This window comes from Desmodus rotundus, chromosome 6 (assembly GCF_022682495.2).
Source record: "Desmodus rotundus isolate HL8 chromosome 6, HLdesRot8A.1, whole genome shotgun sequence".
NCBI classification, from domain to species: domain Eukaryota; kingdom Metazoa; phylum Chordata; class Mammalia; order Chiroptera; family Phyllostomidae; genus Desmodus; species Desmodus rotundus.
Window position 1 is genome coordinate 11,216,602 of NC_071392.1, and position 26,132 is coordinate 11,242,733.

A 26,132-nucleotide genomic window follows, 5' to 3' on the forward strand; every position below is an offset into this window, starting at 1 on the left:
ATTGCAAATGTGACAGACAAAATAAAAAAACTTTCTGAAAAAGTGTGAAAGCAGGAGTGAGTAAAATGACAAATTATTTTATGGGAGCAAATATGCCAGGATGATCCCTTGAATGAATCCCAAATATATGCATCATTATATCCATTACGGTTAACCAGGGCCTTCACTAAGTTGTGGAAAAATCGGGCTGAATACTCATAAGACATAGAAGGTCGTTGCCTTCCACTATTCTCTGACTCCCACACCTTCTCGGGGAATTCCTTTTGAAGGCCTTTTATTCTTAAACATAATAATAAAAGCTAGAATATAAACAACTGTGATGAGTCATCAGTAAACTAGATGTTGCCTTAGGAACCAGAGTTTTGTGTCTAAGGGTAGACCTTAAATTTGTGTTTATTTAAAGGATAAAACAGAAAGAGGTAAATAAATAATATTGAAAGTAGTAAAATGATATATACAAAAGAAATATGTGGTGCTTTTAAAGAATAAAAGAGTGCTTAAATAAATGTTGATTTGTGGTTACAAAGAATAACTAATGTGACAAAAGGAATTGTCCCGTTTCTATCTATCCATATGAGAAAACCATGTCCAAAATAAGAAAGTGGATTTGGACCTGAGTAGTACTGTAGTTTTACAAAACCATTTGGAATTTTTCTCTAGTAGTTACGGTTATATATAATGGTGTAAAATTAAGTCTAAGGTGTAGTACGTATGTTACACATTATCTATAGATTAACCAAAAGTAGGAGAAATGTATGAAGTAGGGAAAGAATTTTGACTGATGTCAGACTTTGGGACAGAACTACGTATATACTTACATACATACACACATACATACATACATACATGTATACAGGTGCACACTGTGGCATTTATATCGTGTATTTCTGTTATGAAGACCTTGCACACCTGTTATCTGATTTTTTATGATTATACATATGATTTATGGAAATGTGACAAGTTAGTTTTGGTATTCTATACTGTGTAAGTGTAGTAAACCAACACTTCATTTTTTTTCCAACATTTTACTTTTACTTTACAAAAAATGATGTGGTTGTCGAAATGCTGCTCCCAAATGTTTTCAGCTGACTTCTGGTCACACAGTGGGGTCGTATTTCCTGGCCCTCTTGTGGCTGAGTGGGACCATATGACAGGTTCTGCCCATTGAGTAAGGAAGTGACATGTCACCCAGATGTGAGCATCTAATTCTTAGTGCAAGAATGCACTCTGGAGATCCCCCTACCTCCCCCTTGTAGCGAGGTGACTGACAATCTTAGAAATAGTGGCCCCTCAACCATCCTAGCCTCTGAGAGATTACGAAGACCATTTCTGATTCTGAAGGATTATGAAGAACATCTTGCCCATCTACAGTAGAGATGTATGCTTGGGCAATTGAAATATGCCTTTGTTGTTTTAAGCCATTGAAGTGTTGGGCTACTTTGTTATCGCAGGAGATCCTAGCCTGTACTGACTCAGACTGGCATATTTTAATACTGAACTTCACAGAGTATCTGCTTAATCAAAGTCAAATGAAAACAACATTTTCATTTGAAAATACAAATGAAAATGAAAATACAACTCTGCTGAACATTTCCGAGTCTTTGACAATTTAGAAAATCTTCCAGAGTTGCCCAGTCCCTCGAGATAGTCATTATAAATTTCAGTTACCATTGTTACAATGGCAGAACTCTACTCTGCAAATAGTGTGGTGTGTTCGTGACAATGAGGGAATTTACTGGCTTAAATCCTTTGGAATATTCTCAAAGCCATTTTTCAGATAAACAGCACTCGTGTGTATGTCATTTGTATCATATGCATTGGACGGTATAGAACTTGCAAAGCATGGTAAGTATACCAGATATCGAATACACAAAAGTCTGATTGATAATGACATGTGGGGGGGTTTGCTCCACGTCCGTCTGTTCTCTTGGCCTTCTGTAACACCTCACAATGACCGCATCAACTATGTGCCATTACTGAGTGTGCTCTAGGGACACAGGTTAAATTTCTTAGTCTCTCTCTCAAAAGCCTTATTATAATTTTTCTGTGAGATACAGGGTCTGGCACACATAATGCCCCTTTCTTATTACAAACTCATAGGCATGTAATTATGTAATATAATAATATCACCCTCAAGCATATGACTTTTTAGACAAAATGTTCACATTAAAAGTATAAGTTATTACACTCATATTATTACCCTACTACCCACATTCAAGCAGGCATTACTTCTGCCAGACCCTGTACATAATCAACACACAACACAGCAATATCCTTCATTTTGTACCTATAAACCATTTTGTCTTCATATAATAATAGCCTAAAATAGAGTATTAACTGGAAAACTTATTGAATAATAACAGATTCCATAATATCTCATGTTGACTATAATAACTTTGCAAGAGACAACATAGGACATCTGTAATGTCTTTTTTCATTTGGTAGGAACCTACCAGCAAATTATTAAATAACCAAAATGTACAGTCTGTAACAGGGACAGAGCTAAGAGAGGCCACTGGAACTCCAAATATGATTATCGAGGAGGGCAAGGAACAGTGACATTAACATTGGACTTGGTGAGATCAGGAAGAGGAAGAGAAGCTTATTTCTCTTTACTTCTGTGACAAAGCTAATGTATAAGGAGTTATAACAAAAAGTACTAAGCCCAGGTACTATAGGTCATTCCTCATAGAGCAGAGTTCTTTTACCAATGAGAGAAAAGGGAGGAAAACCTTTCCACCATCCCTGAGGCCACACTGATAACTCAGATTGACTCCCCTTTCCAATTCCCAGCCATGGTTTCTTGTCCATGCAGGACCCCAGACTGTGGAATGTCACTCAAGTGAATGTCATTGATCACAGTGACTCCCCTGGGAGACCCTTGGAATCTCGAGGCAACTACTACATTCTAACCACTCTTCAACTGAAAAGTGCCCATGTTTTCATAACAGCCTGTCAAGGAAAAGAAGCACTTCCACACTCAATAAAGACATCAAGTTGTAGATGCATCTTTATTTACATTTAAATTTGGCAATGCATTGAGAGGAGAGGCTTCGAGTTTTACCTTAAAACCAAGAAACTATGTAAATCCTCATTTCTCGTGTTCATCTAACCTTTTACTCAGCCCACCCAGCCTTCTCGGGGAAATGGCCTGCTCCTTCAGTAAGAAGTTCATGGTCATTCAAAATGCACCCCTCTCATCCCTTATTACCACCTCCACCTCAGAATTTGATGTAACTTCACAGAGTCCATTTCCACTCCAACACCTCCCAGAGGAATAAGCAGCCCCCCACCCCTCATTCTCTGCAGGATCCTCTACAACCCGTATCTCCCCAAGACTGGTGCTTCAGTTGTGGTCCTTCAAGCCGGCAAGCTCACTCCTTCTTGCCCTTGACTAAATGCAGCCTGGCTAGCCTTTAATTTAAAAAAGAACCTCTCTCAAGCAGCTTCATTCTCAGGCTACCATTATATCACTCTGCTTCCCGTCACTCCCTGGTGCTCTTGAAAGAGTCCTCTATGCTGGCCACCTCCACTTCCTCACCACCCACTCACTGGTCAATCCCTTCCAATCTGGCCCCCACCCTGCCTCCTCTCTCATAGGTCGCCGGCAAGCACCCACTGCCAAATCCAACAGCCTCCGCTCAGGCCTCTCACTGTCCCAGCTCTAGCAGAGTCTGACACCAGTGACCGCACGTCTGTGGCATTTATTTATTTAGACACTGCCTGATTCCAAAACGGAGAAAAGATGGCTGAGAGCAAAATATAAAATACAGGGGAGAGCATCAGTTAGAAGCTAGTGACCCCCGCAAAGGGAGGGATCCAAAAAGAAAGAAGGGTAAAGCCAAAATGCAAACCATCAGGCAGTCGTTCTCAACCTTGGGCAATTCGGGACGTTTAGCCACGCCTGGAGACATGTTTGTTTTTCGCAGCTGGGGAGTGCTGCTGGGAGCTAGTAGACAGAGGTCAGGGATGCTGCTAAACACCCTGCAACGCTCAGTTCCTGCACCACCACCCCCCAAGAATTGCTTAGCCCGAGATGTCAACAATGCCAAGCTTGGGAAATTCTGCCACACGGTCTGATGACCTCTGTGCAGTTCACACCTCTCTGACTTATCGAAATATTAGATGTGACTAACAACCTGTCCCCAAAAGGTTCTTCTCCACTGTCGTTCACAACCCTGGATTCTGCTGGAATCCTAACTTACTATGAACCCTCATTGGTCTCTGCTAGATCTCTTGAGGATCCCATTCCTTTAAATGACCCTTCCATAGAGAAGCCCCCATTCCCCTCCCCAAGTAAATCCCCCTATGATAGTCTTCAGCCCAGCCCGTGCTCTTCCTTCATGGAAACTTGTAATTCACAAATTAATTGATTAATCAACTATGCGATTACAAATTTGATGCCTAGACTAGAAGCTCTGTGAGGACAGGGGTACATGTATCTTATGCACATAGTAAGCTCCCCAAAATTTGTTCAGTGATTTGGATTGAATAAAACTTAAGGTCACATTTTCACAGCTAACACAAAGCAAACTGCTCAAATTATCCGATTCCCTTTGGCTGTTAAGCTTTTCCCTAAGGAAACTAAGTGGGCACCAGTTAGACCTGATTTAGGTAAGGACATTTTTTGCACTCACAAGGGATAGTGCTGGTCCAGCAGGATGTTTCCCAGGTACGTATCAACCTATCTATGTCTTCCCAGTGTTTACTATTTCAAAATGATCTCCAAAACCAGTTTTCTGGAAAATAGTTTGAATTCCAAATAACCTTCGTTACTGCTTTTCTTATTTATAGGTTGTAAATCAGCATTCATAGAAAAAGCCCCTGGAGCTTGCCAGGACCCTGGCAGAGGACTCTGGTTTCTCAGTCAGAGGCCACAGTGATACCACTGACAGCACCACAAGGCAGCACCAGCAGTGACATGGCATGCTTCAATGGCCTCTTCCCTCCAGAAGGCTCCCAGGCCCTCTGAACCCCTTGGGAAGCTGTAATAAGAAGGGTCCTCCACAGGCATCACCTCTCACCTGACTCCACGCTGTGCTGCCGACCCCGTCCCATAAACAGGCAAGACAGTGGGCACTTTCAGGAAAGTGAGCTTAACAACCCACGTTGGAAAGACCCCTGTGCTCTAAGCTTGTCCTATATCCTATAGAATGAAAATCTTGGTGTGAGAGTGATCATTTGTGGTCGTTTTCCAATGACTGGAACATGAAGACATTCAAAGGGTCACGTATAAAAAAGTCACCATCAAGTTCCAAAGCTAATGGGTCGCACCCTGATGTTAGGTGATGGATGTTTCCAATTTCTTCCAAAGAGATAGGTTCCAGCATAATGGCAGTAAGAGCAGCAGTAACGGTAACCACAGCAAGCATGAACTGTGTACTTAGTATGTGCAGGCTCTTCACTAAACTGCACACGGCATCCCCTCTAGTTCTCACAATTTCCCGTGATGGGAGTCATCAGAGGTTAAAAGAGCTTTAATCTAACACCAGTAGGCCAACTTCCCCTCTTCCAGTTTAGATACATAGAAAAACTGTAGGCTTTAACACAGCTATAAGGGGATTTATTTAACTCAAATGGGACAGCAAGACAAAACAGAATTCAAGTGCTTGACGGTGAGCTAGCTCACCGGTAATCCAAAGGGCTGTGTTCAAGCGGTTGTTGTAAAAGCAGACACCCTCCTTCCCCGCTTTCTGAAATGACTAACCAGAACCTCTGGTGGGCAAGATGTGTCGGGCTTACTTCCTGGGAGGAGTGATGGGTGGAAATGGCCAACACCAATGGTTTTCAGGGGCTATGAGGGAAGTAGTTCAAACGACTCAAAATGAAAAATAGCAACAATGATGACAGTGATGATGGTGGTGAGGGGGACTTTGGAGATACCTCGGTGAAGAAGGAAAGCCCGAAGCAGGCGTGACTGCCAGGGAGAGCTGCTTCCCTCTTGGAAGGTAAGCGCGTCCCTGGAAGACAGAGCAGCGGGCCCCCACACTCACCTGGGAGCAGCCCGGGGCGCTGCAGACAAACGGCCTCTCCTGCTCCAAATTCATCTTGGACTCCTCATAAATCTGAAGGGCCGGGGGGAGAGGGAGGAAGGAAAACAGAAATCCGTGAATACCCGCTGCTTCTACGTGAGAAAGGCAATCGTGTGGAGCCCCCTCTCTGTGCCGACTCCCGAATCGGACGGGAAAAGTGTGAACATGAGCACCGGGCCTGCCTTGCTGAAGGTCATGAGCCCCCTTGCTGTGGGGTTGCTATGATATTTTCTGGGGTGCCTATTTACTCTATTTTAAAGAAAAATGCCATGGGCTTGTGCAGTAGAAATCCTTCCTGTAGAAAAGCACCCCGACTGTGTTACTACCAGGTAAGACGCCCCTGCACACGTAGATTCCAAAGCAAAGTTCCCACGTGGCCTTTGAAGTTGGCCACTCAGGACAGCAAGAGAAGAGGCAATAACTGGACAATCACTAGTGTGAGGACCAGCCTGAGCAACAGGTCAAAGAATTCATCAGTGGTCACCCTACCCACTGGGCTTCAGTATGAGCAAGGGATGCAAAGAGGCCTTAGCACAGGACCCTGGCGAAAGCCATGGTCTCAAAATCCCTTTCATCTCAGGCATTTGATGATGCTCTAGCTAAAATTATCCAAGGTATGTAGGGATAAATTGAAACATGGAAAATATACTACCTTGGATATTTTGTTACTTTGGCTTTATAGGCTGGTTTGAAATTAATATTAGATTAAGGCTACTGCCTTTCTGATGTAGATAAGTTACCTGGAATAAGGTAGCTTTGCAGAGAGAAACCTGTGTTAGGATCTGAAACATATTAAATTACAGTGTGGTCTTTTCTTATGTAGGGGTTAAGTTCTAAGGTAAGTTCATTAGGCAAAAATTGAACTTAATCGAAATTACCATTGCAAATCCTCCCAAAAGCTCATAAAAGTACAGTATATATGGTTTTGTGGTTACCAATGTATACAGTAACATAATTTTTTTAAATCATAAAAAGTGCTCTGCACATTTGTTACACAATTTAAATCATTTACTAAATCACACTTTCTGCCAACTGTAACGTGGCGTGTATGTGAGCTGCACGGCTCCACCGTGGGACTAAAACCTACTGCTTTGTCTCTGTGCACAGGAAGCAATTTGTTTCTTTAAAATGCTACTTGTAAGTGATTCCAAAGTAGTCCCAGGCCACCTTCACCCCTGGAAGAGGGAGCTCTGCTTCAACTCATGTAATAGTCACACAAGGAAACTTTATCTTGCAAAAAAGAAAAAAAATGCTTCTAATTTGTTTGTCATTATACCATCCCCCCCCCACACTAATATATTTCACATATACTCTTTGGGAAATGCACACTTTGGCTTTTATGAAACACAAAGTAAAAAAAAAAACTTGCCTTAACACTGCTAGTCAGATGTTAAAAGACAAAACAAGTTTAAAAATGTAAACCCTCTTCACACCACTATTTCTCCTTAGTGCATAATTTTCACCAAGCAATGCCTTTTTCAGGCTCCGTCAGTATACCTCCCGTTGGTCAGCTGTCAGCACTGTGACTTAGCATAACTTTCCAGCTTTCCTGTGTCCACCATGTTGTTTAAATTATTTTATTCTATGATAGTTAGAAGAACAAAAAAACAACCCAACGAATATCTTTAGAAGCTCTCAGGTGCCCTTGTCTGAGAAAAGTCCTGAGCAATTAAAATAACTTCTCCTATCTCATTATCCATTAATTTTGCCATCACTTATCATGAAAAAATCCCTCCTCTCCACTGTAAATGCTGATAACTTCACTTCTACGCTTCAAAATAGAGAGTGACTTTAAAGCTGAAAAAAATGATTTTGATCCAAGATAGACTAAACAACGGAGTAATTGGGTTAGCCATTCATTAAGTATGCCTTGTTCTTCTGGTAAAGTTTTAGAAACGCTTTCCTGGAACTTTTCTGTCCCTGTGCTCAGGACCTGCCTGGTCAGTGCCAGGCCACTTCGCTGCTTCAGGCCTCGATTTTTCCTCCCTGCAACGGGGGTGTGAATGTCAGTCTGCAACGGCTTCATTCCGCGTCACACCGATCAGTTAAGAGGCCTGCGGGACAGTTCTTAAATTATGGAGACAGGTCTGTGCACTTAAATGTGTGTGTCTGGAAGTGGGAGGAGGTTTCGCAGGCAAGCGTTACTGGAGACTCACTTTCATATTAACTATTCCCTCTTTATAAGAGAGAATTTGCGATAAGGTGAGTCTTAGATACTACATAGGAGCTTCAGTTGCCACAGTAATAAAAGAATGTCAATTTTAGTACTATTACTAACCAATATTAAGATTACATGACAGTAAATATGGGGAAGTTCCATATAATCACATTTACAGCCTACAACTGAAAGTAGTAATTAGTAACAACAATTAGATTAATGTCCAACCAAAAGAGACAGAAACTGCTACTGCTGAAGGGAAGAGAGGCATTAACACGCCAAAGTGAGAAAAGAGACTGACCACCGAGCCCTGCCCCACACGGATGAAAAGTACTTTTCTACCATAATCACAATTCTCTTCCAAACCAAAGTCCACTGAAATGTTGACTTCTCCCATAAATTACAGCCCCAAATGGTGATAATTAAGCAATTCTGTTTGATGTCAACATTAGCTACCTTATATTAATTATGAGTTACAATTTGCAAAGGAGCTGCAGCAAATACAATGGAATTATACTTTGATGGCAGAATAAGGTCCAGCCATATAGATTTTTAAATTAAATTTATTGGGGTGACAGTGGTTAATAAAATTATATAGGTTCCACATGTACAATTCTATACTACATCAGCTGTATATTGTGTTGTGCGCCCACCACCCAAAGTCAGATCTACCACCACCATGTACTTGACCGCCTTTACTCTTCACTACTCTCTCACCCCCCTTGTTTCTGGTCCCCACCATACTGTTGTCTGCGACTGTGAGTAATTGTTGACTTGTTTTTCTTCTTTGTTCATTTATTGCTTTCAGTTTTACATCCCACATATGAGTGAAATCCTATGAATCCTAGCTTCCTCTGTCTGGCTTATTTCACTTCGCCCATAGGTTTCACCAGCCACATAGATTATTCTGTCTTATTGAGCCTTTACAAGTACGGATGTTGCATTTAGAGGAATGCCAAAGAGACTCTGTATCAATCAGAGAAATACAGAGTCTGCCATCAGATAGTTTAGAGTTCAGTCTTCAATATGCTCACCTGTCATTGTATTCTTTTACGTTTAAACATAAACCAATCTGTATCAGTTTGTTTCATGCTATGGATTCCACGGACCAAATGTTTTGGCCACGTGGCTTTGAAATAAAGGTCCTGAGGTAAAGTGGCCTTTGCTAAAACAGAGTAAGTTTTAAGGGATTAATAAGGTCTGAGTGGGTGTGCATATATGTGGGTAAACCTCAGCTGCTTTGTTTTGAGGCTCCACAGTTCCCACATGAGGCCCTCTGCAAACAGCACGTCCTTGCTCACTCCTTATGTGGGTGTTTGCAGTAGTTTTACTAAATGGTGCCACCCCACCATGCAGGCGCCATCATCTTTATCAACTGGCATGATCTGGTCTGATGTATTAGTCAAAAGCCATTTTTATGGTCTATGATTATGGTTCCTTTCTAGCACATATTGCAATAATTATTCTCTCAAACAGACTCCTACCAAAGCCCTGTGTCTATTCTTTTATCATCCATCACGTGGGGGCAAATTACTCAGACGTGATTTTAGCCAGGCAGTTCTGCACTGGGGCCTCAGAAGTCGGGCCTCGTCCTCTCATTTCCCATTCCGTTGTTTTACTAGCTGGGATGTTTTAATGAACCAGGTCGTGTTTGGCAATCACCATACCCCAGGCTACACCGCATTGAGCTGACATAGTAGGCGTTCAATAAATACTTGTGGAGCGGATAATGAATCCTGAATCATCACAATAAACCATCCCAAACATCTTGCCTTTTCTCTACTCCCAAGGCAGTGGTTCTCAAACTTTTTGGCTTCAAACCAAGTTTTAAGCAAGGCACGAGGTTGTGCAGGCCTCATTCCACCTGCTCCCAGTTAAGGCCAGAAAAGAAATTTCACCAGATTTAATGCAGGGGGGGAAATCAAGTTGCTTTTGGTGAAAACAATGAGTTAAAGCTAGTTTTTACTAAATTTCATATGTAGATGTGTTCACTCATGATAAATCCAGTCTGTTAATATTGCCGTAGGCACCGAACCACTGAAGTCCAGTCCATTAGTCGTGTGTGGGCTGCTGAGGGCCCCACCGAGTCCCTTGGAGGGACACTGAGTGAACACATAACTCTGGTTAGATCCACTCATAACTGCGGCCGACTCTTCAATCATTTAAAAGTTTCTAAATACTATTTTTTGTTCCTCTTTTCCAAAGTTCAGATTCACTTAAGTGCCTCATGAGTCTAATTTCCCTTCAAATTTTTGGAAAACAACACAAAACCCTAATAACAAACCCTAATAGTGCATAAAACGAGTAGAGGATTTTCAGAGTTGACAAGGAGATGACAGGCTTAATTTACAATTCAAACCCTCAACTACCACCGGATTAGTCTGGCCTTGCGAGGAGCAAGAATCTCTTTCATTGTTCATCGTTTGACCCCGCAAATTCCTCCTGGTCTAAAATGGGAAATCTTCCACAATGGCTGATGCAATCCATTCAAACGCTTTGCCAGGCATTCAGGGATATCCTTGGAATTACCATTTCATGAATGGCAAACATTGCAAAAAACAAATGTTACTGAAAACTTGGATAGCCTATGCAAAATACTGTAAATATGTATTTGAAACTGAGGGCCAACCATGAGCCCAAATGGGAAAAACCTACATCATCTGGTTTGCTGTAATCAGCCAAGCAGATGCTTCCCCATCTAAAGCATAGGAAGCCTTTGCTGATCCTCAGGGAACATTAAACTCCAACCTTCACGAAATGGTACAACTTTCCCTCAATCGTAGCGGGTAGAATCTTACAATGATACAGAATTTGAAATAGTAACACCCTAAAAATGTTGTTTTAATCTGAAAATCTGTTGTGCACTTTTATCAATACCAAAAGCTACGGGAACTTCGAAGCTGCGAACTGCATCTAAATGTAAGTGAACGCTAATAATGGTATTGATGCATGCCGGTCAGCCCTGGTACTGGTCATCTGGATATGAACGCGCTGCAGACCTGGCAGAGGGGGTGTAAATTTTAAGTGATGTGAACAGAAGCTGCTGGCAGGTGTGGCCCTACTGTGGTCGTGGAGAGGGTCTTCTTGGCAGGACTCAGGTGAAACAGACCTTGCTACCTTGTCGTACTTACTAGCCTGCTGAAAGAGCTCTAGAGGAAGAAAGTGGTCCTTCCCGAAGGGTCAAGGACAACTGACCAGCAGGAGCATCTTGAGTTAGTCACACTGTGTGAGAGTCCAAATCAGCCTCACTTTGTTTCTAGGAACAAATGTTGTTTATTAACTAAATTAGTGAAGGGCATAACCAACTTGTACTTTGCGTTTCTGAAAAAAAGCAGATATCTCTCTTAATGTATTGGTCAAGAAAGAAAAGACCCTCACATACAATAATACCCACTACAAATTCACCAACAACACAGTATAAATTATTTTATTCTGAGATGACTGATTGTACTTTAAACGCAAGGACACAGCATGGTTCTCCCAACATATGGCTAGCTGTTAGAAAGGAATTATATATTCAGTTCGGGGCAAAGACTTTCTTTGGGAGGAATACTATACCTTCCATTATCTTATTTGCACATCGTAAAACAGGACTATTTTAGTAAAGCATTATAAAACAAACATTCAAAGAGATATTACTTACAAATAATTAATGGAAGCTAATTGCAAAATAAAAGTTAAACCTGTTATTTTAAATACATCTTTCCTTTTCAAACATAAATATCATAATTTCAAATCAAAAAATAAACACCATTAAATTTCAGTCCAAGAAAATCACTTATTTTGTGTGTGTCTTTGTATCTTTTTTCACATCTGTGTGTTTTTCTGTCATTTCTGTATCTCCTCTCTCTCTAAAGCTCTATGTCCCTCTCTTCGTACTATTTCTCTGTCTTTGTTTTGTCATGTATGTCTTTCTCTGTCTCTCTCTTTGTATGTGTATATGCCTCTCTCTCTCTCTCTCTCTCTCTCACACACACACACACACACACACACACACACATTTTATCAGACACGTCCTTACTAGCTTTAGTGGTAAGAAGATCTAGTAGGCTTGTTTCCTGTTTCAGTGTTATTCTTGAAGTGGGCTGCAGCTAGAATCTGAATTTCATTGGGCTATTATTATTTGCAGCTGTGTGACCTTTTTAACCCTGCTTTTAAAGTGACATTTCAGCCCTCCAGCTTAAAACGCCTTGCATGCTGCAAAGTCTTCAAACCAGAGATTTACACAGGGAACAAGACCAAGAGAGGCACTGGACCTTCTAAGCGAAAATTTCACCAGAACTTGGTGAGAACTGGGTGTATTCCTGGGAAGTTCACAGCCAGAACTCTTCCCCGGAAGTCTTAAACTTTACAGGCACTGCGCCAGTTAAATATTACTGTTCCATTCAAACCTTTATTGTCTTCAAAAGAGGTTCGCCATCCACCGGTATCCAAAAACTTCAGAATCTCACAGCCTGAGCAGAAGACTTCTTGGGCACTGCTTCACACACTGCCTGATGCCAAGGGACTGACCAGAGCTCCCTTCCAGTCAGGCCCGCTGTTCCCAGGAGGAAAGATTTCCAAATAGCTTTTGTTTCTGGAAGCTCACCCAGGCTTTACTTCCCGAAGGAGGGCCTAACAGGGGGATTTCTGGGGGCTCGCATCCCCTCCTGTACTTCTGCAGAGGTTTGTGGTTTTATTTATGTGGCATTTATACTGTGTATGAAAAAACATTCCAGTGGGATTGGGTTTACATATGTTAGATTCCTCTTTCTTGCTTTTTTTTTTTTTTTTTTTTAAAGTTGTCCATATGTTTCTTTGGAGATGAGTCCTCTTTTCAAAGTTTCTAGGTAATTTCTATTCAGGTTTCACACAATCCTGTCTTACAGCTTTCCCATCGATGGATTCAATAGTTGAGAAATCCTTGCTCAGCACAGGTGTTGGACATTAGAGGTGGTGTTGAATAAATGACTTAGTCTGTGCTTGACTGTATGTACTTAGGTCCTTGTTCCTCTTCTTGCTCCCACGAAGCACAATAAATCCGTTGCAGGACATACCCCATCTCTAAGAAAAGTTTATCACATATACGTAGAGATTCTCAGGTTTTAAAGGAAACATTGAAGGCAATCAAATCACTTGGCTTGTTTCTAAGGGGACAGAAGACAACCTCAGAAGACCCGAGAAGACCTGCTGGAAGGAGGCAAACTTTTCCTGCTTATTTGCTCTCAAGTTGAACAAACTGAAGCGAAAAGGAAAGGAAAAGAAAAAAAAAAGCAAAATTGGAACAAGAGGTGATCAGGGGCTTCCTTGGAAAGACCTGGAAAGGAAGTCGTCCATTGCGATTTAAAATAATTGCCCCCATGCAATCCAGAGAGGAAAAACTATGGTAGCAAAGGCATTAAGTGCAAACCTGAGTAAACTCTTTAAAATGGTCAAAAGCAGCTTGTCTTTGGAAAATCAGGAAAAAAGTCAGTACAGTTCTTTTTTCTCCCTTTATGCTCAACTATCAGAAAATTTGCCTCTTGAGAGTTAGAACACATCCCCCAGGGACTACTCTGCCTCTGGGTCATTTTTAGTGCACTTAGGGTGCATCTGGTTTTTAAACTCTTTTTATGTAAAATGACTATTTTAAAGTATTCTGAAAAAAATCACCACTTTCTAGTCAGTTTTATTTTCACACATTCAAATGTTTTTTATTGGGTAAAAATGTTTTCTTTGTATCTTCATTCTATATAAGTATCTCTGCCTCTCCAGCAACAATAGTAGATGTTTGGTGCATCCCATAGACGGGCTGATGTAATTAACAAAACATCTGAGACGTTTTCTTCTTGCACATGAGTCTGGGCTACAGAATATGAGGCTGTCCACAAACACAGCGGTGATTGGGCCAGACCTCTCTGCTTTCTGCAGGGACTGGTAAGAGACTGTTTCATCTTGCTCTTAAATCTGAAGATCACTATTACTGACTTACTATTCAAAGACATTTAAGAAAGATGGTATCGAACCGGGGTGCTTTTTCCCCTTGACTCCGAAAGAAAACTAGGCATTCCCCAGTTCTCTCTGAAGCAGCCAGCAGCTGTGCTCCAAGTGTGTGACGTCTCGCGATGTCAGCTGAACACACAGTAAAAATACACACGAAGACTTGACGCAGATCCCTAAGACGCGAATGCTTCAGATGTCAAGCATGTGAACATCTGACAGTGCTGGCAGGTCACTGGAAGGCCACGTTAAAGCAAAAATCTGATGTCACCTGAAGATGCTGCCATCGTTCTAATAAGATCCTCTTTCTAAAAAGGCCCATTTCATCTGCCTTCCTAGACAAGGCATGCCGTCCTTGCATGGCCTAGCGAGGGGATTCGGAAACATATGGAGCCGATTTCCAGGGGCCACTGTTGCAGGGAGCGCCACAGGCACTTCGCCGGGCATCAGGAATGAAATGTTCTGTGACATGCAGAATGAGCACCTCTGTGCCACGCTGAAGTCTCCCTTCCCAACAGCCCATACTGCAGCTTTCGCCAGAGGATGATAATATAAGCCCCACTGCCCTGGGTTTAGAAGTAAGATGCTGGTCGACAAGAGTAAAACCATAGGAAGGGTGAGACAATAAAAACAAGCTCAGCACACAGAAGAGGAAATGAAAATAAAGGATTAAACGCATGCCCACTTTGTGATGCTTTTCAAAGAGCTCTGCAAACCTGGAACAAAGTTAAGCTTAGGACGAGGCTAGATTCAATGCCAGTAAAAACTTTATGAATATTCAAAAAAGTATGTGAAATTATCATTCCCACTCAGTGTGAAGGAGGGCTGGGGACTGTTGCCAAAAATTGTAACTAAGCATAAGCATAGCCATTCAGGTTCAATTTGAAGCCGGTATAAACTAGAGTGGATTTTTTTAGATAAATTACCTCGGTCAGCCACCTACGGCCCCCACCTCCAGTTAACCGTTTTAAGCAGTGTGGCTGCAACAGGAGCAAGAGAAAGCATTGACCCAGCATTGCTCAGATGCCTTTGCATTCCTGATAACTGCATGTCGATTCTATATGATTGCCGAGGATAGCTCCACAAAATAGAGCACGTTTTCCTTCCTTTTCTTTTTTTAAATTTAAGTAGAGAACATCACAAGTTTTTAATTTCTGTTTTAATGTTGGTGGTACCATCAAATATCAGTTCACAGAATACTTATTAGGGGAACATTGGCTTCCCAACCAACTTTTCAGTATGAAAATATAAGAGGCCAAAAAATATATGTGTATATATATACACACGCACACGTAAATATATATGTGTGTGCATGTATGATGTAGATATAAACACACACACTAACACACATCTAAATGCATATATATTTAATTTTTACCTCTTGTGGCCTATTAAGTTTCCTTATTGAGAAGTGGGGGGCGTGTATACATGTATGTACTCAAACACACACATTGCAGAGATTATTTCATCCCCATAAACTAGCTCAAGACTCCAAACTGATGCTTAGTCCCTAATGTAACCCAGGGGAGGATACTGAGCTCACAAGGCAGCAGAATAAGAACATCCAGGCCCACCTCTCAGCTCAAGGTCACCAGAGTTCAGGGTCATTAAACTGGTATTTTAAAAGTGCAGAAATAAGCTGTATTTTTTGAGGATCCCTAAATTATTTCCATAGACTAGAGAAGTCCTTAATGTCTTTCTCAACTTCCTATGAAACAAAAGCGTCACTCACTAAAGGATTCAAACCCACTAACACACCCTGGAAAAGGGACACGGAAAGAAAAGGCCTTTTCCTTGAACCACCACCCACAAGAGGTTACACTGTACCAGACTCCAATTCATCAGAAGGTCCCAGCCATTCACAAACAAATGCAGGGGCCAGCTCCTTCTGTCCCCCGGGGCTCGGTCCCCAGACAACGGTGCCATTTTTCAGGCAACACTCCTCATCGGCATGGACAGGGAAAGAGGATTTTTTAAAAGCCCCTGCTGTCTGTGGCCTCAGACCCCTCCCTGAGCATGAATTCGGTCTCTGCTTGGGGGGGGGGGGGGCAGGGGGGGGGAATAGGCCAGATCCTGGGAAATACCCGGCCTCTTCCAAGAGGGAAAGTGAAAGGGGAAAGGGTGCAGGCAGCACCCAGAGGGAATTTGGAGGGAGGACTATCAGACACTTCCTCTGAGAGGCTGAGTCAAAGGGAAGGGAAGGGGCAAGCCTTCCAATCCTCACCGGTAAATTGCAGCTGCTCAACAAGGGGATTCAAGGATCTTCACAGGCCATTGTTCACAGGCTGCTTCGGGGACAGTGATTGATTACCTGTCATGGAGGAGAACTTGTTCAAAAGTGATTCAACCTCCGCATGCATGCATTGGGGGTAGGATCAGAAACCCAGGACACTGGTCTCATTCATTCATTCTTCCCCACGTTGTCAGGGAGCACCTACCATGCATTAGGCCCCGTGATGGGGACAGGAAGGTGCCACAGAGAAAGCCCCTGCTCTCTGAGCACTGAGCGTCCTGCAGGGGGGCTGAGGCCTGCACGCAGATGTCTATGGCAGGAGGTAGGCTGTTAAAGGCCGTAAAGGAGTTTTACCAAAGTGCTATGAGAGTCCAGAGGCTCTAAGAAAGCAAGGCTGTTTCATTAACTCCATCAAATGCCACATAGTCTCCTTTCACAGTTACGTATTATTTCTCATAAGACGTCAATTCAAGACACGCGTGCATGCACACACACAAACCTTGGAGCAATCTTTCAATACTGGAAGGGTCTTTTTGTTTGTTTGTTTGTTTGTTTGTTTTAAATTAGGTTTTATTTTGCTTTGAATCCTGATAAGTAAGACTACATTATTTATGGGAAACCTAACATTATGGCCAGGGGTCCAGATTTTATGTTAGAAAATCAGTTCAATGTCAGCTCCCTTGCTCACTAGCTGTGTTCTTGGGCAAGTTACTTAACTTCCCTGAACACTGTTTTTCTCACTACAGAAAGACACAATAGACAATACTGGCATTATCTGCCTCAGGGATTTTGGAAGGTCAAATAGGGTGGTATTTGGGAAAGCACTATGCAATGTTGGTTACTTCCCTTATTATAGACTTGCCTTATAGTAAGCATGTGGAGGTGTCGAGGTAGCATAGACACATTTATTGCACGTGTAAAGACATCATACACACTGAAAGATGTTGGAGGTGATGACTTTTGAAGAGAGTCTGACCTATGATTTTCTGGTAAGCTTTTTTCCTTGCTAGAATTAATTTTCTTTGTCTTCTAATTGAGACGTGATGTCCAGAAGGCTTCGGAGTCCGGTCTCTGTTCAAGCCCTAGCTCTGCAACATTGCAGCCAACTGATGTGACTGGGGAATGGGTCACTCCACCCTGGAATAAATTTGGCTGTTGCTGGCTGAGGAAGCCGGGGAGCACTGAACACCTCACCCTGAGCTTGGAGGAGCCAGAGCCGGAACTGCACATGAATTTGTTCACCTTCCTGGAGGATTGCCCCTGACCACAGAAATGCAGGTGAAGTCCACCCCCACACCTGTGCCTGGCTACACTCTCCCTGCGGTGTAGACTCCAGTTGCCCTGAAGGGAGGAAAAGAGTGGAGTTTGGAAGATGCATGGGGTAAGCCGAGAAACTCAGGGCCTTCTCATCAGCGGGTGAGTTTAGGCTTATCCTGCACAGTCATCAGACACACATCTACTCTTCCGTGGGCTATCAAAAAATAAACCAAATCTTCCTTCTGTAATTCAATTTTCTTTAGCAAGTTACATTTTCCTTTATCATCTTCCTGCTTATTCTTATTCTTTCTCTTTCTTATTTTTTCTTTACTTCCCTCCCATGTTCATTCCCCAAAGATCCCATGGGGTAAAGACATTTTGAATCAGGCATGAAGAGTTAGTTATCTGTGAGAAAAAGGACGCCAGAGCACAATCGAAGACCTGGTCATTTCAACCCCTTGGAAAGTGGAGAGGTAATGTCTCAATGACGGCAACATTTCCTAACCCAGGACACGGGGGAGTTCAAGACAAATAGCTCAAGACCCCTGTCCCTGAAAGCAGGTCACCTCCCAAGACAGAAGGGTCTGTATGTGTGGAAAGCCTCACAAATGTTGAGTTTCTTAATGCTTGGGAGTACTCAAAATCTTTCTTAGTGAAAATATCTCTTCTGTGTCCTACTACTCCATCCTGTGTGTCGGGCAATTTTAACCTGAGAAACGCATTTTCCATCAAGGCTGAAAAAAAAACCTTGTTTAGATACAACTTTGATTTATGTCTTCCACTAAGTGCCTCTGAAGGGAACACAGCCCGGTAAAGCTGTTCCAATGTGATTTAGGATGGCAACATTCCCAGTTATTTCCCAAACCGTCAGCGTCCCGATCCACCTTTGTGACACCTACATTGAAGAGGTTCTGGTATTCTCCAAGGGAGGGGCTTATTTAAGTAGTGACATCAAGCTAAGGTTTATAAGAGGCTTCAAGGACCTTGAACACAGCTGAAAGTCCTAGTATCATCATTATTTCTTCATCTGTCCTCTACTGTTTCCAAAGAAACAGAAACAACCACTCAGACAAACACACACACACACACACACACACACACACACACACAAATCCTCTGGACACCCAAGTTAACCAATGTCTCCTTTCTTCCCAAACCGCCAATCAGCCAGTCACCAGGCAAACAGCTCAAGCACCAGGCAAAGAAAACATGTTATTTTTCTGGGCAAGCCTTAACTTCACTGCCTACAAAACACAGCCCCACGGGGCACATCCCACACATGGGGAGAGCAAGGCTCCCCTCTCTTGTTGGAAACCAATGGTTACCCATCAACACCTGCGGAAACTGAGGTCAAGATTTGCCAACATGACCCTGAAGTCCAAGTCCACTTTTTCTTGAGCTTTCCTACACAGACCAGACATCCAAGCCATCCCTGCAACACCTCCTATTGATTACACTCAAAGGAAGCTCCAGCGTGCCTAGGACAGGCTTCTCCTCCCCATGGAGTCTGTCCCCTCGGCCGTCCAACACCCAGAGACTTCTCAGGATGAGGGAACTTGCTCAGACTCAGTGCGAGAGAGTAAGTCAACCTGGATGTCTAAATGTCCCCTGAAACGGGCGATTCGATGGGCTATGGCTGGAAAAAGAAAGCAAAAATAACACAACTCGGCTTCAGATGGTCCCTTAAAAAATGAAGCTGTTGGGAGCCAAGTTCCACAGCGTGCACAAGCCACTTAGAGGCACACCCCGGAGCCCTTGTCAGAAAGCTTCAAAGGGCACGGGAGGCTCCCTGCCATGGGCCAGGGTCATGGACCCAAAGGTGACAATGAGACACTCCCAAGAACATCTGGCCAAATAAGCCAGGCGCTGGATCCTTCCAGACGGTGGACAGCGGCCTCTGTCTTCACTCATCCACTGACCCCAGATTCCTGTCCTGGGTTTGGCTGCTTCATGCGGGCAGCAGAGCGCAAACCTCATTCGCCCCAGCCCAGGGCAGGGCTAGAGGTTTAAGGTAGCTGAAGAGCCACTGTACCCCTTCTTGCCCCTGTCTTCCTCCAGAAGACTGGTCAGTCGTCCACCAATGTCCCTGGAGGACCTCGTTAGGCGTGTTCAGGGAAGGAGTGGTGACAGAGACAGAGGCGGCCCCTGTTCTCACAGAGCACAAGGAAGTTAAAACCACAAGCTCACAACTCAAAGTCAGAGACCAAGAAAAACAACATCTTGGGAAGTCACTGAAAGCGATAAAAGAGGAGGATGTGATAGAGACAAAGGTGGGCAGGGGAACGTTTGAAGGGGGAGGTCAGGACATATTTGAGCTGAGGCCCGAAGAATGCAAATGAGCCATCAGGAGAAAGAGAAAGGGTGTTCCACTAAGAGGGGACCCCAAAAGCAAAGAGCTTAGCATGTGTGTGAAGGAAGGAGAGAAGGCCGGTGAGGCAGGGCTGGGGAGGGGGGCCTGGGGGGCAGGGAGGGCCCAGGATTGTGGAGAAGCAGGCAAGCCTCAAATCGCCCAAGAGAAGCATTTATTCTAAGAGTTAAAGGGAGGCAGTAAAGAATCCCAGGCTGTTGAGAGGGGGACTTTGAGAAGTTCAATTTTCTGCTTCTCAGCCCTTATAGGAAACATGATTTCATCACTTAAAAGGCGGGGGGGAGGGGGGGTCTGCAGGGATGGCAAGGACACCAGGAATGTCCATGAGCCTGCCTTCCTTCCGGGGAAAATGCCTAAGCCTCTGTGAATTTTAGCTTCCTCGTGTGTGAAAGGCACAAACAGTCCCTTTTACACGGAGTGGGGTGGAAGACGCAGCCAGTGCATTGCAGCTCTGTAGTACTACAAAGTCTTTAAGAGTGTCTGGGTTCAAACCTTGATTCTTTCATTAATTAGTGTGTGACCTTGGGTAAGTCACTTAACCTCTCCATGCCTCTGTTTCTTCATATCTTGTAATAATGACATTTGCTTCATAAGGATATAAGAGAATACGAGGATTAAAGGAGTTAACATGTGTAAACAATTCAGAACAGTACATGGTACATGGTAAGTGCTATGTAACTGCCAGCTCTTATTACTATTATAAAATCTGAATCTAAAACTTCTGAAAAGCATATGGCTAAATAATCATGTAAATATGGTTTATTTCATGGTGACAAAAATAACAGGCAAGAATAGCATGGCATTTTTGTATCACTTCTTGGCAGAGACACTAGTTTCTATTCATGCAGGAACTTGTTATGTTTGTGTGGCCGAAAAATAAGGTCCTAAATTTTATTTGTTTCCATATATTTAAACAACAAGCTATAATTTCAGGATGACCCAGCAAACTCTTAATTGCCTAAGCTAATTTCTCTAATGAGCATTTTCGTTGCCAGCACAGAACAGGAGTCAGTAATTCCGTGTGCGTGTTTGTTAAGAGCACAGAGCACACAGTGTGGCAAGCACAAAAGGGACTCAGGTTATCCAACTACTCATGAAATACAACTTTTATTGGAAGCCTATCTTGCCTGAAACCATGCTAGGTACTGGGGAGACAAGATTTAGGAAAAAAAAAAAAAATAGACCTAGTCCCCAAGAAATAACATAGTGGTAAAATTCAGAATAAAAGAGAGCTGAGTTTGACCCTGACCCTATCCTTCTGCTCTTGACTATTAATAGCTGCCTGTCCTTGGTCATGGTATTTAGTTTCTCTAAACTTCATTTCCTTCACCTGCAGAACAGGAATAATAATAATAATAACAACTGCCTCGGGGGTTTGGTGTGAGATGGAATGAGAACTTTCCTGTCAATCATTGAGCACATGGTAAGTTCTCAATAAAGTTAACTTCTTCAAGGGAGACAGACACCAGCTAGTAACTACAGGTCCATGTGAAAAGCGAGACCCATTTCAGGGAAGACAACAAGAGCACAGAAAAGGGAGTGACTCGTTTACCTGTAGGAGTTGGGATTTAGGTAACTGGAACAAAGCTATTAATCTTAGCATCTTCTGTTCCCTGCTTTGGTGTCTGCCCAACCGACTGCCCATGATCCTGGGTTGATCTGCCCTATTTCAGGAAAATAAGACCCCATGCTCCATGTCTCCAGTCCCAGGCCCAATCAAAGCCTGCTCTCATCCTCACTGAATGGTAAGGGCAAGGTTATCTTGTTCAACCACATACCTGTTGGTGAGCTTGCCCCTGTGCGGGACTGGACACCATCTTTAAGAGGCTGAGCGGCATTAGCAGGCAGACCCTGGCACCAGCCTTTGGAAACAGGCTGAGACAGGTAAACTCCATCACAGAAATGAGCCCAACACCTCAAGCCCGTGGTCTGTCTGTCACAGTCATTCAGGGCCTCAGGTCTATTCTCCCAGTAAACAATCCTGATTAGCATCCCGTGACTTCTGTTCAGGGCACTGGACACTGTCCCAGGCTCTGTCCCAGGTTCTGTGTGTGGATCTGCAATCTGCCACACCTTCTTGAGTTCTGACCCTTGACTTACACTGCTCCTTGTGGAAGCACGTAATGACCTTCTATAGCTACTTGCCCATCTTCATGTGCTCATTGCTGAAGAACTTTTTCCTCATAGGAAACTACATCCCATCTCCCTGTAATTTGCAGTCAATGGACTCATTCCCATCCCAGGAGCCATCCTCAGGAGGTATAATCTTTCTTTAATAAACAGAGTTTCAAATACCTGCAGGCCCACCCCAAACAGCCTGCCATTCTGCACTTCTTTCGGACAGAGCAAACATTTCCGGTCCTTCTATTGCTTCTCTGGAAATGTTCTCTCGTTCACACAGCCTCTTTCCTAGGATGCTGCCCTAGCCAACTCGTTACAGGAATTGGGCTGATGATGGCCTTTCTCAGATCCTGGGAATGCTTGCATTTGCGTAGTAGCTTCACCAGAGTAGCCCCAGAAGGGAGCGACGTGGGGAGCCCCGACAAACGGAAGCAATGGGATCTGGGGTGCCTTCTGTATGCTCCCATTACTTACATTGTACTTACATTACCCCTCAAGAGCAGCTCCTCCCCTGTGTACAGAAGGGAAGTAAAGAATTACAACTATCGCCAGGAGCAGTAACCCATTTCATAAATCCTCACCGGGATCTTGCGGACAGGTGCCACATCGGGAATGTGTATTGCCGGAGTCGCGCCCAAGAATGCACGCCAAATGGTAGATAGGACTTCGCAGACCCAAACCCGGGAGCATTCCCTCTTTGCCTTCACAGATGTACAAAAGGACAGGAAAACTCAAAAGGGTGGGATGAAAGGTTATGTGTGTGTTGTGTAACGCCCTTGCCCTGTGGCTCTAGGCACTGGAGTAAGTCTGTATAACGTCATGGACAGTCCTAATGTCCCTCCCTCAGTGAGAGGACAGTTCTGCCCGACGGTCTTCCTCCGCCCCTCCAGATGCCTTCTCTGCTCCCCACTGCATTCTAGGAGGCTGCCAGCCTGTCCCTTGACTGGAGAGTAGAACAGAAGTCAGGTGTCCACTGCCTGCACTCACTCTCTGTGGGGTCTGGTGGCTGTGGTGTGCAGCCCCTCTCCCCCATCTAAGCCATCTCCAGCGGGCTCTTCCTGCAGCCCCCGTGCTGTCCAATTCCGACGGTGGGAATGGCTCGCTGCTGTGGCTAGCCCCTGGTCTGCCTGCCTACAGCTCTGAAGTAGTCCCTTCATTCCATCGTCTTTCATTATCCCTTGGAAGATGCCATCTGTTCCTGCAGGGACCTTGACTGATGCAGTAGCCTATGTTGGAGGAATGTGTAAGCATGTTCATATGCCTCGAACTACTGTGACCACTAATTCCCCCAGATCATAGCCCAGATTTTCATGACCTTGCCCGAGGTGCACAGGGGGACTCAGAATTCTCTGGAGGAGTCAACGGACCAGAGAGATGTCATCTGACCACTATGTTAGAGGAGCTCTGGGAATCCAGATATTCCCGGACATAGAAAACTCAACCATTCAGGGCATATCTGGAATGAGGTAGAAGGACTTGTTCCTAAATGTTTCCTGATTAAGAGCTGGTGGTCATCTGACATGAAAAGCTAAGTCAAACAGAAGGCAGGGAAGGTAACAACGATTCATTGCTGTGGATTAGCCCTCACCACAACCCTATGGAAAGGCACTCTATGCTTCCGGGCCTGCAGAAGAGGAAATCTGCAGCAGACAGCGTCCTCCAGGACCAGCTAGGAAGAGAACAAGGCACCAGCCAGCCCTGATGCCTGCTGCTGTCTTTCCACCACCCGGCCCACTTTTTTCTCTTAAGTCTGAAACTTCCCCAAAGCAGTCAGTAAAAATGTCCTATGACCTTTCTGATAGGTAGATGCTACCTTGAGCAACATTATCATTTTCAATTTTCACAAGGGGCCCAGCCAAAAACTTAGGGCTTTTTCCTGCAGCCATATACTTAGGATAAAAATAATCAAGTAATATAACAAGGTGAAAGTTACAAGACCCACAAAAGAAACATAGAACCCATTTATTTTAAGAATGCATTTTATAAATGAAGGTGCTATTCTGCCCTTCGGGTCTGTTTTTATTTCATTTCTTCAACTGAACCAAGTCTGGCTTCCCGGTTGTCTTTATTTTGACTGTTTCTGCACCAGAGAGGGGCTGCAGGGGCTGCGAAACCATTGCCTTCGCAGCTGCGCTTGCTACCTTGCAGAGAGGCCAGAGAAACACAGGCTCTCTGCTTCTTTTTTAAAACCTGACAGCCACACTTTCTCCACTTCAAAGCCACACCATATGACCTCAGCAGCCTGACATAAATGGACACTCATGCAGGAGATTATTCACTTGGTGGCTTTTTCCATATGTGGGGGGAAAAAAAAAGAGTCATTTGTTAACCTTTGCGGAGTTTAACAGTTTACAAAGCCGTTTTCCATACATTAATTTAATTTGGTTCTTAGAATGATTTATGAGATGTATGTATTTTTCCCCTCATTTTGCAGATGGCGAATCTGAGGTTTAAAAGGGAGAAAGTGCTATGACTGAAGGCACACCAACAGTAAAAGGCAGAGCTGGGACTTGAATCCAAGCCCTCCGCCCCAAACTTCTAAGAGCCCCTTAGAATAGAGCAGAGCAAAGGATTTTGCCAGTGTTTGGGGGATGCTTCCACACCTGCAGAATTAATCTAAGTGCCAGTAAGTCCTAAAAATACATTTATGACACAAATACATAAGTATTGCTCTAGCAGGTTCTAGGTCCTAATCAGTGTTCCAAAGATGGGGGTGGAGGTCGTCCTCTCACCTTTGAGGCTGGAGAAACTGTATCAAACACCTTTCCAGCCCCTTCTGCCCTGGGTCAAGCAGTAAAACTCTCTGTGCTATGTTGCCAGCCCAAGCTCCCAGCACACCACCTGCATCTGAGCCTCTGCCATACCTACAACAACCCCACGGTTTCTGGAGCTCTCACAAAGCCGAAGGAGTCCTGATATCCCTCCACTCTGCCTCCTGTCTCAGTGCCTCCGACATTCTGTGTAAAGGGGTGGCCTGAGAACCCCTTCACTCCCCAGATAAGGCTTGGAGAGGAGGGACTGAGTACCCTTCCCAATGGATTCTGCCCTAAGTGTCCACATTATCTGGATGCAGTTACCAACCCCACCACATGCCACCTGCATCACTGTTTTGTGCCTCTGATTGCAGAGTAATGCAGGACCTCCAACTGTTGTAGTGCATGAAACTAGGCAGGTACAGTCGTCAGCAAAATATCCAACCCGCAGACACTCGACAATAGTTCTTATTATCACAGGGCCTGCTCTTCAGAGCTGCACAGCTATGCCTTGCAGAAGGCCTTATTTAAAAAAATTATAACATTTTTAAAAAATAATAACTTGAATCAAACGTACATGTGGTTTGAACAATTATATACAAGGAAGTTAGATCATCTAGGTGAAATGGGAAACTTTCAAGAAAGACACAAACTATCAAAAATGACCCAAGAAAATATGAAGATACCTATAACAAGTGAAGAGTAGTTACTTTTTTTTTAATTCCCACAGAGAAAAGCTCAGGTCCAGATAGCTTTACTGGTGAGTTCTACCAAGTATCTAAAAGGGAATTAACACCAATCTTTCTCAAACTCTTTCCCAAGGTAAAGAGGAGAAAACACTTCCCAACCTATCTCTAAAACCATTATTACCCAGACACCAAAACCAGAGAAGGGCCTCACAAAGAAAAAAATATATATACCACCACTTCTTATAAACATGGATGTAACATCCTCAATAAAATCCTAGCAAACCAAATCCAGAAACATATAAAAAGGATTACGCACCATGACCATGTGGAACTTATCCCAGGAATGCGAAGTTAGTATAACATCTGAAAATCAATCAATACAGTACGCCAATTTAATAGAGTAAAGGAAAGAAACACACAACCAACTGCAAGGACACAGAAAAAGAGCATTTTAAACAACCCAACACCCTTTCATGATAAAACACTAAAAAAAAAAAAAACCCTAGAAATAGAAGGGAACTTCCTAGATCTGATAAAGGAAGTCTTTTTTTAAAAAAAAAGAC

General features: G+C 43.5%; 1 protein-coding gene across 2 annotated transcripts in view; it reads right to left on the reverse strand.

Moving 5' to 3' along the window:
* Positions 1-26,132, reverse strand: part of CREB5 (cAMP responsive element binding protein 5) — a 374,435-nt gene that overhangs the window by 301,036 nt on the left and 47,267 nt on the right. For both annotated transcript variants that reach the window (XM_053927053.1, XM_024562990.3), the window contains one exon: positions 5,994-6,065. In XM_053927053.1, the coding sequence (XP_053783028.1) occupies positions 5,994-6,047 (54 nt within the window). In that variant the 5' untranslated portion in view covers positions 6,048-6,065. The remainder of the gene's footprint in view (positions 1-5,993; positions 6,066-26,132) is intronic.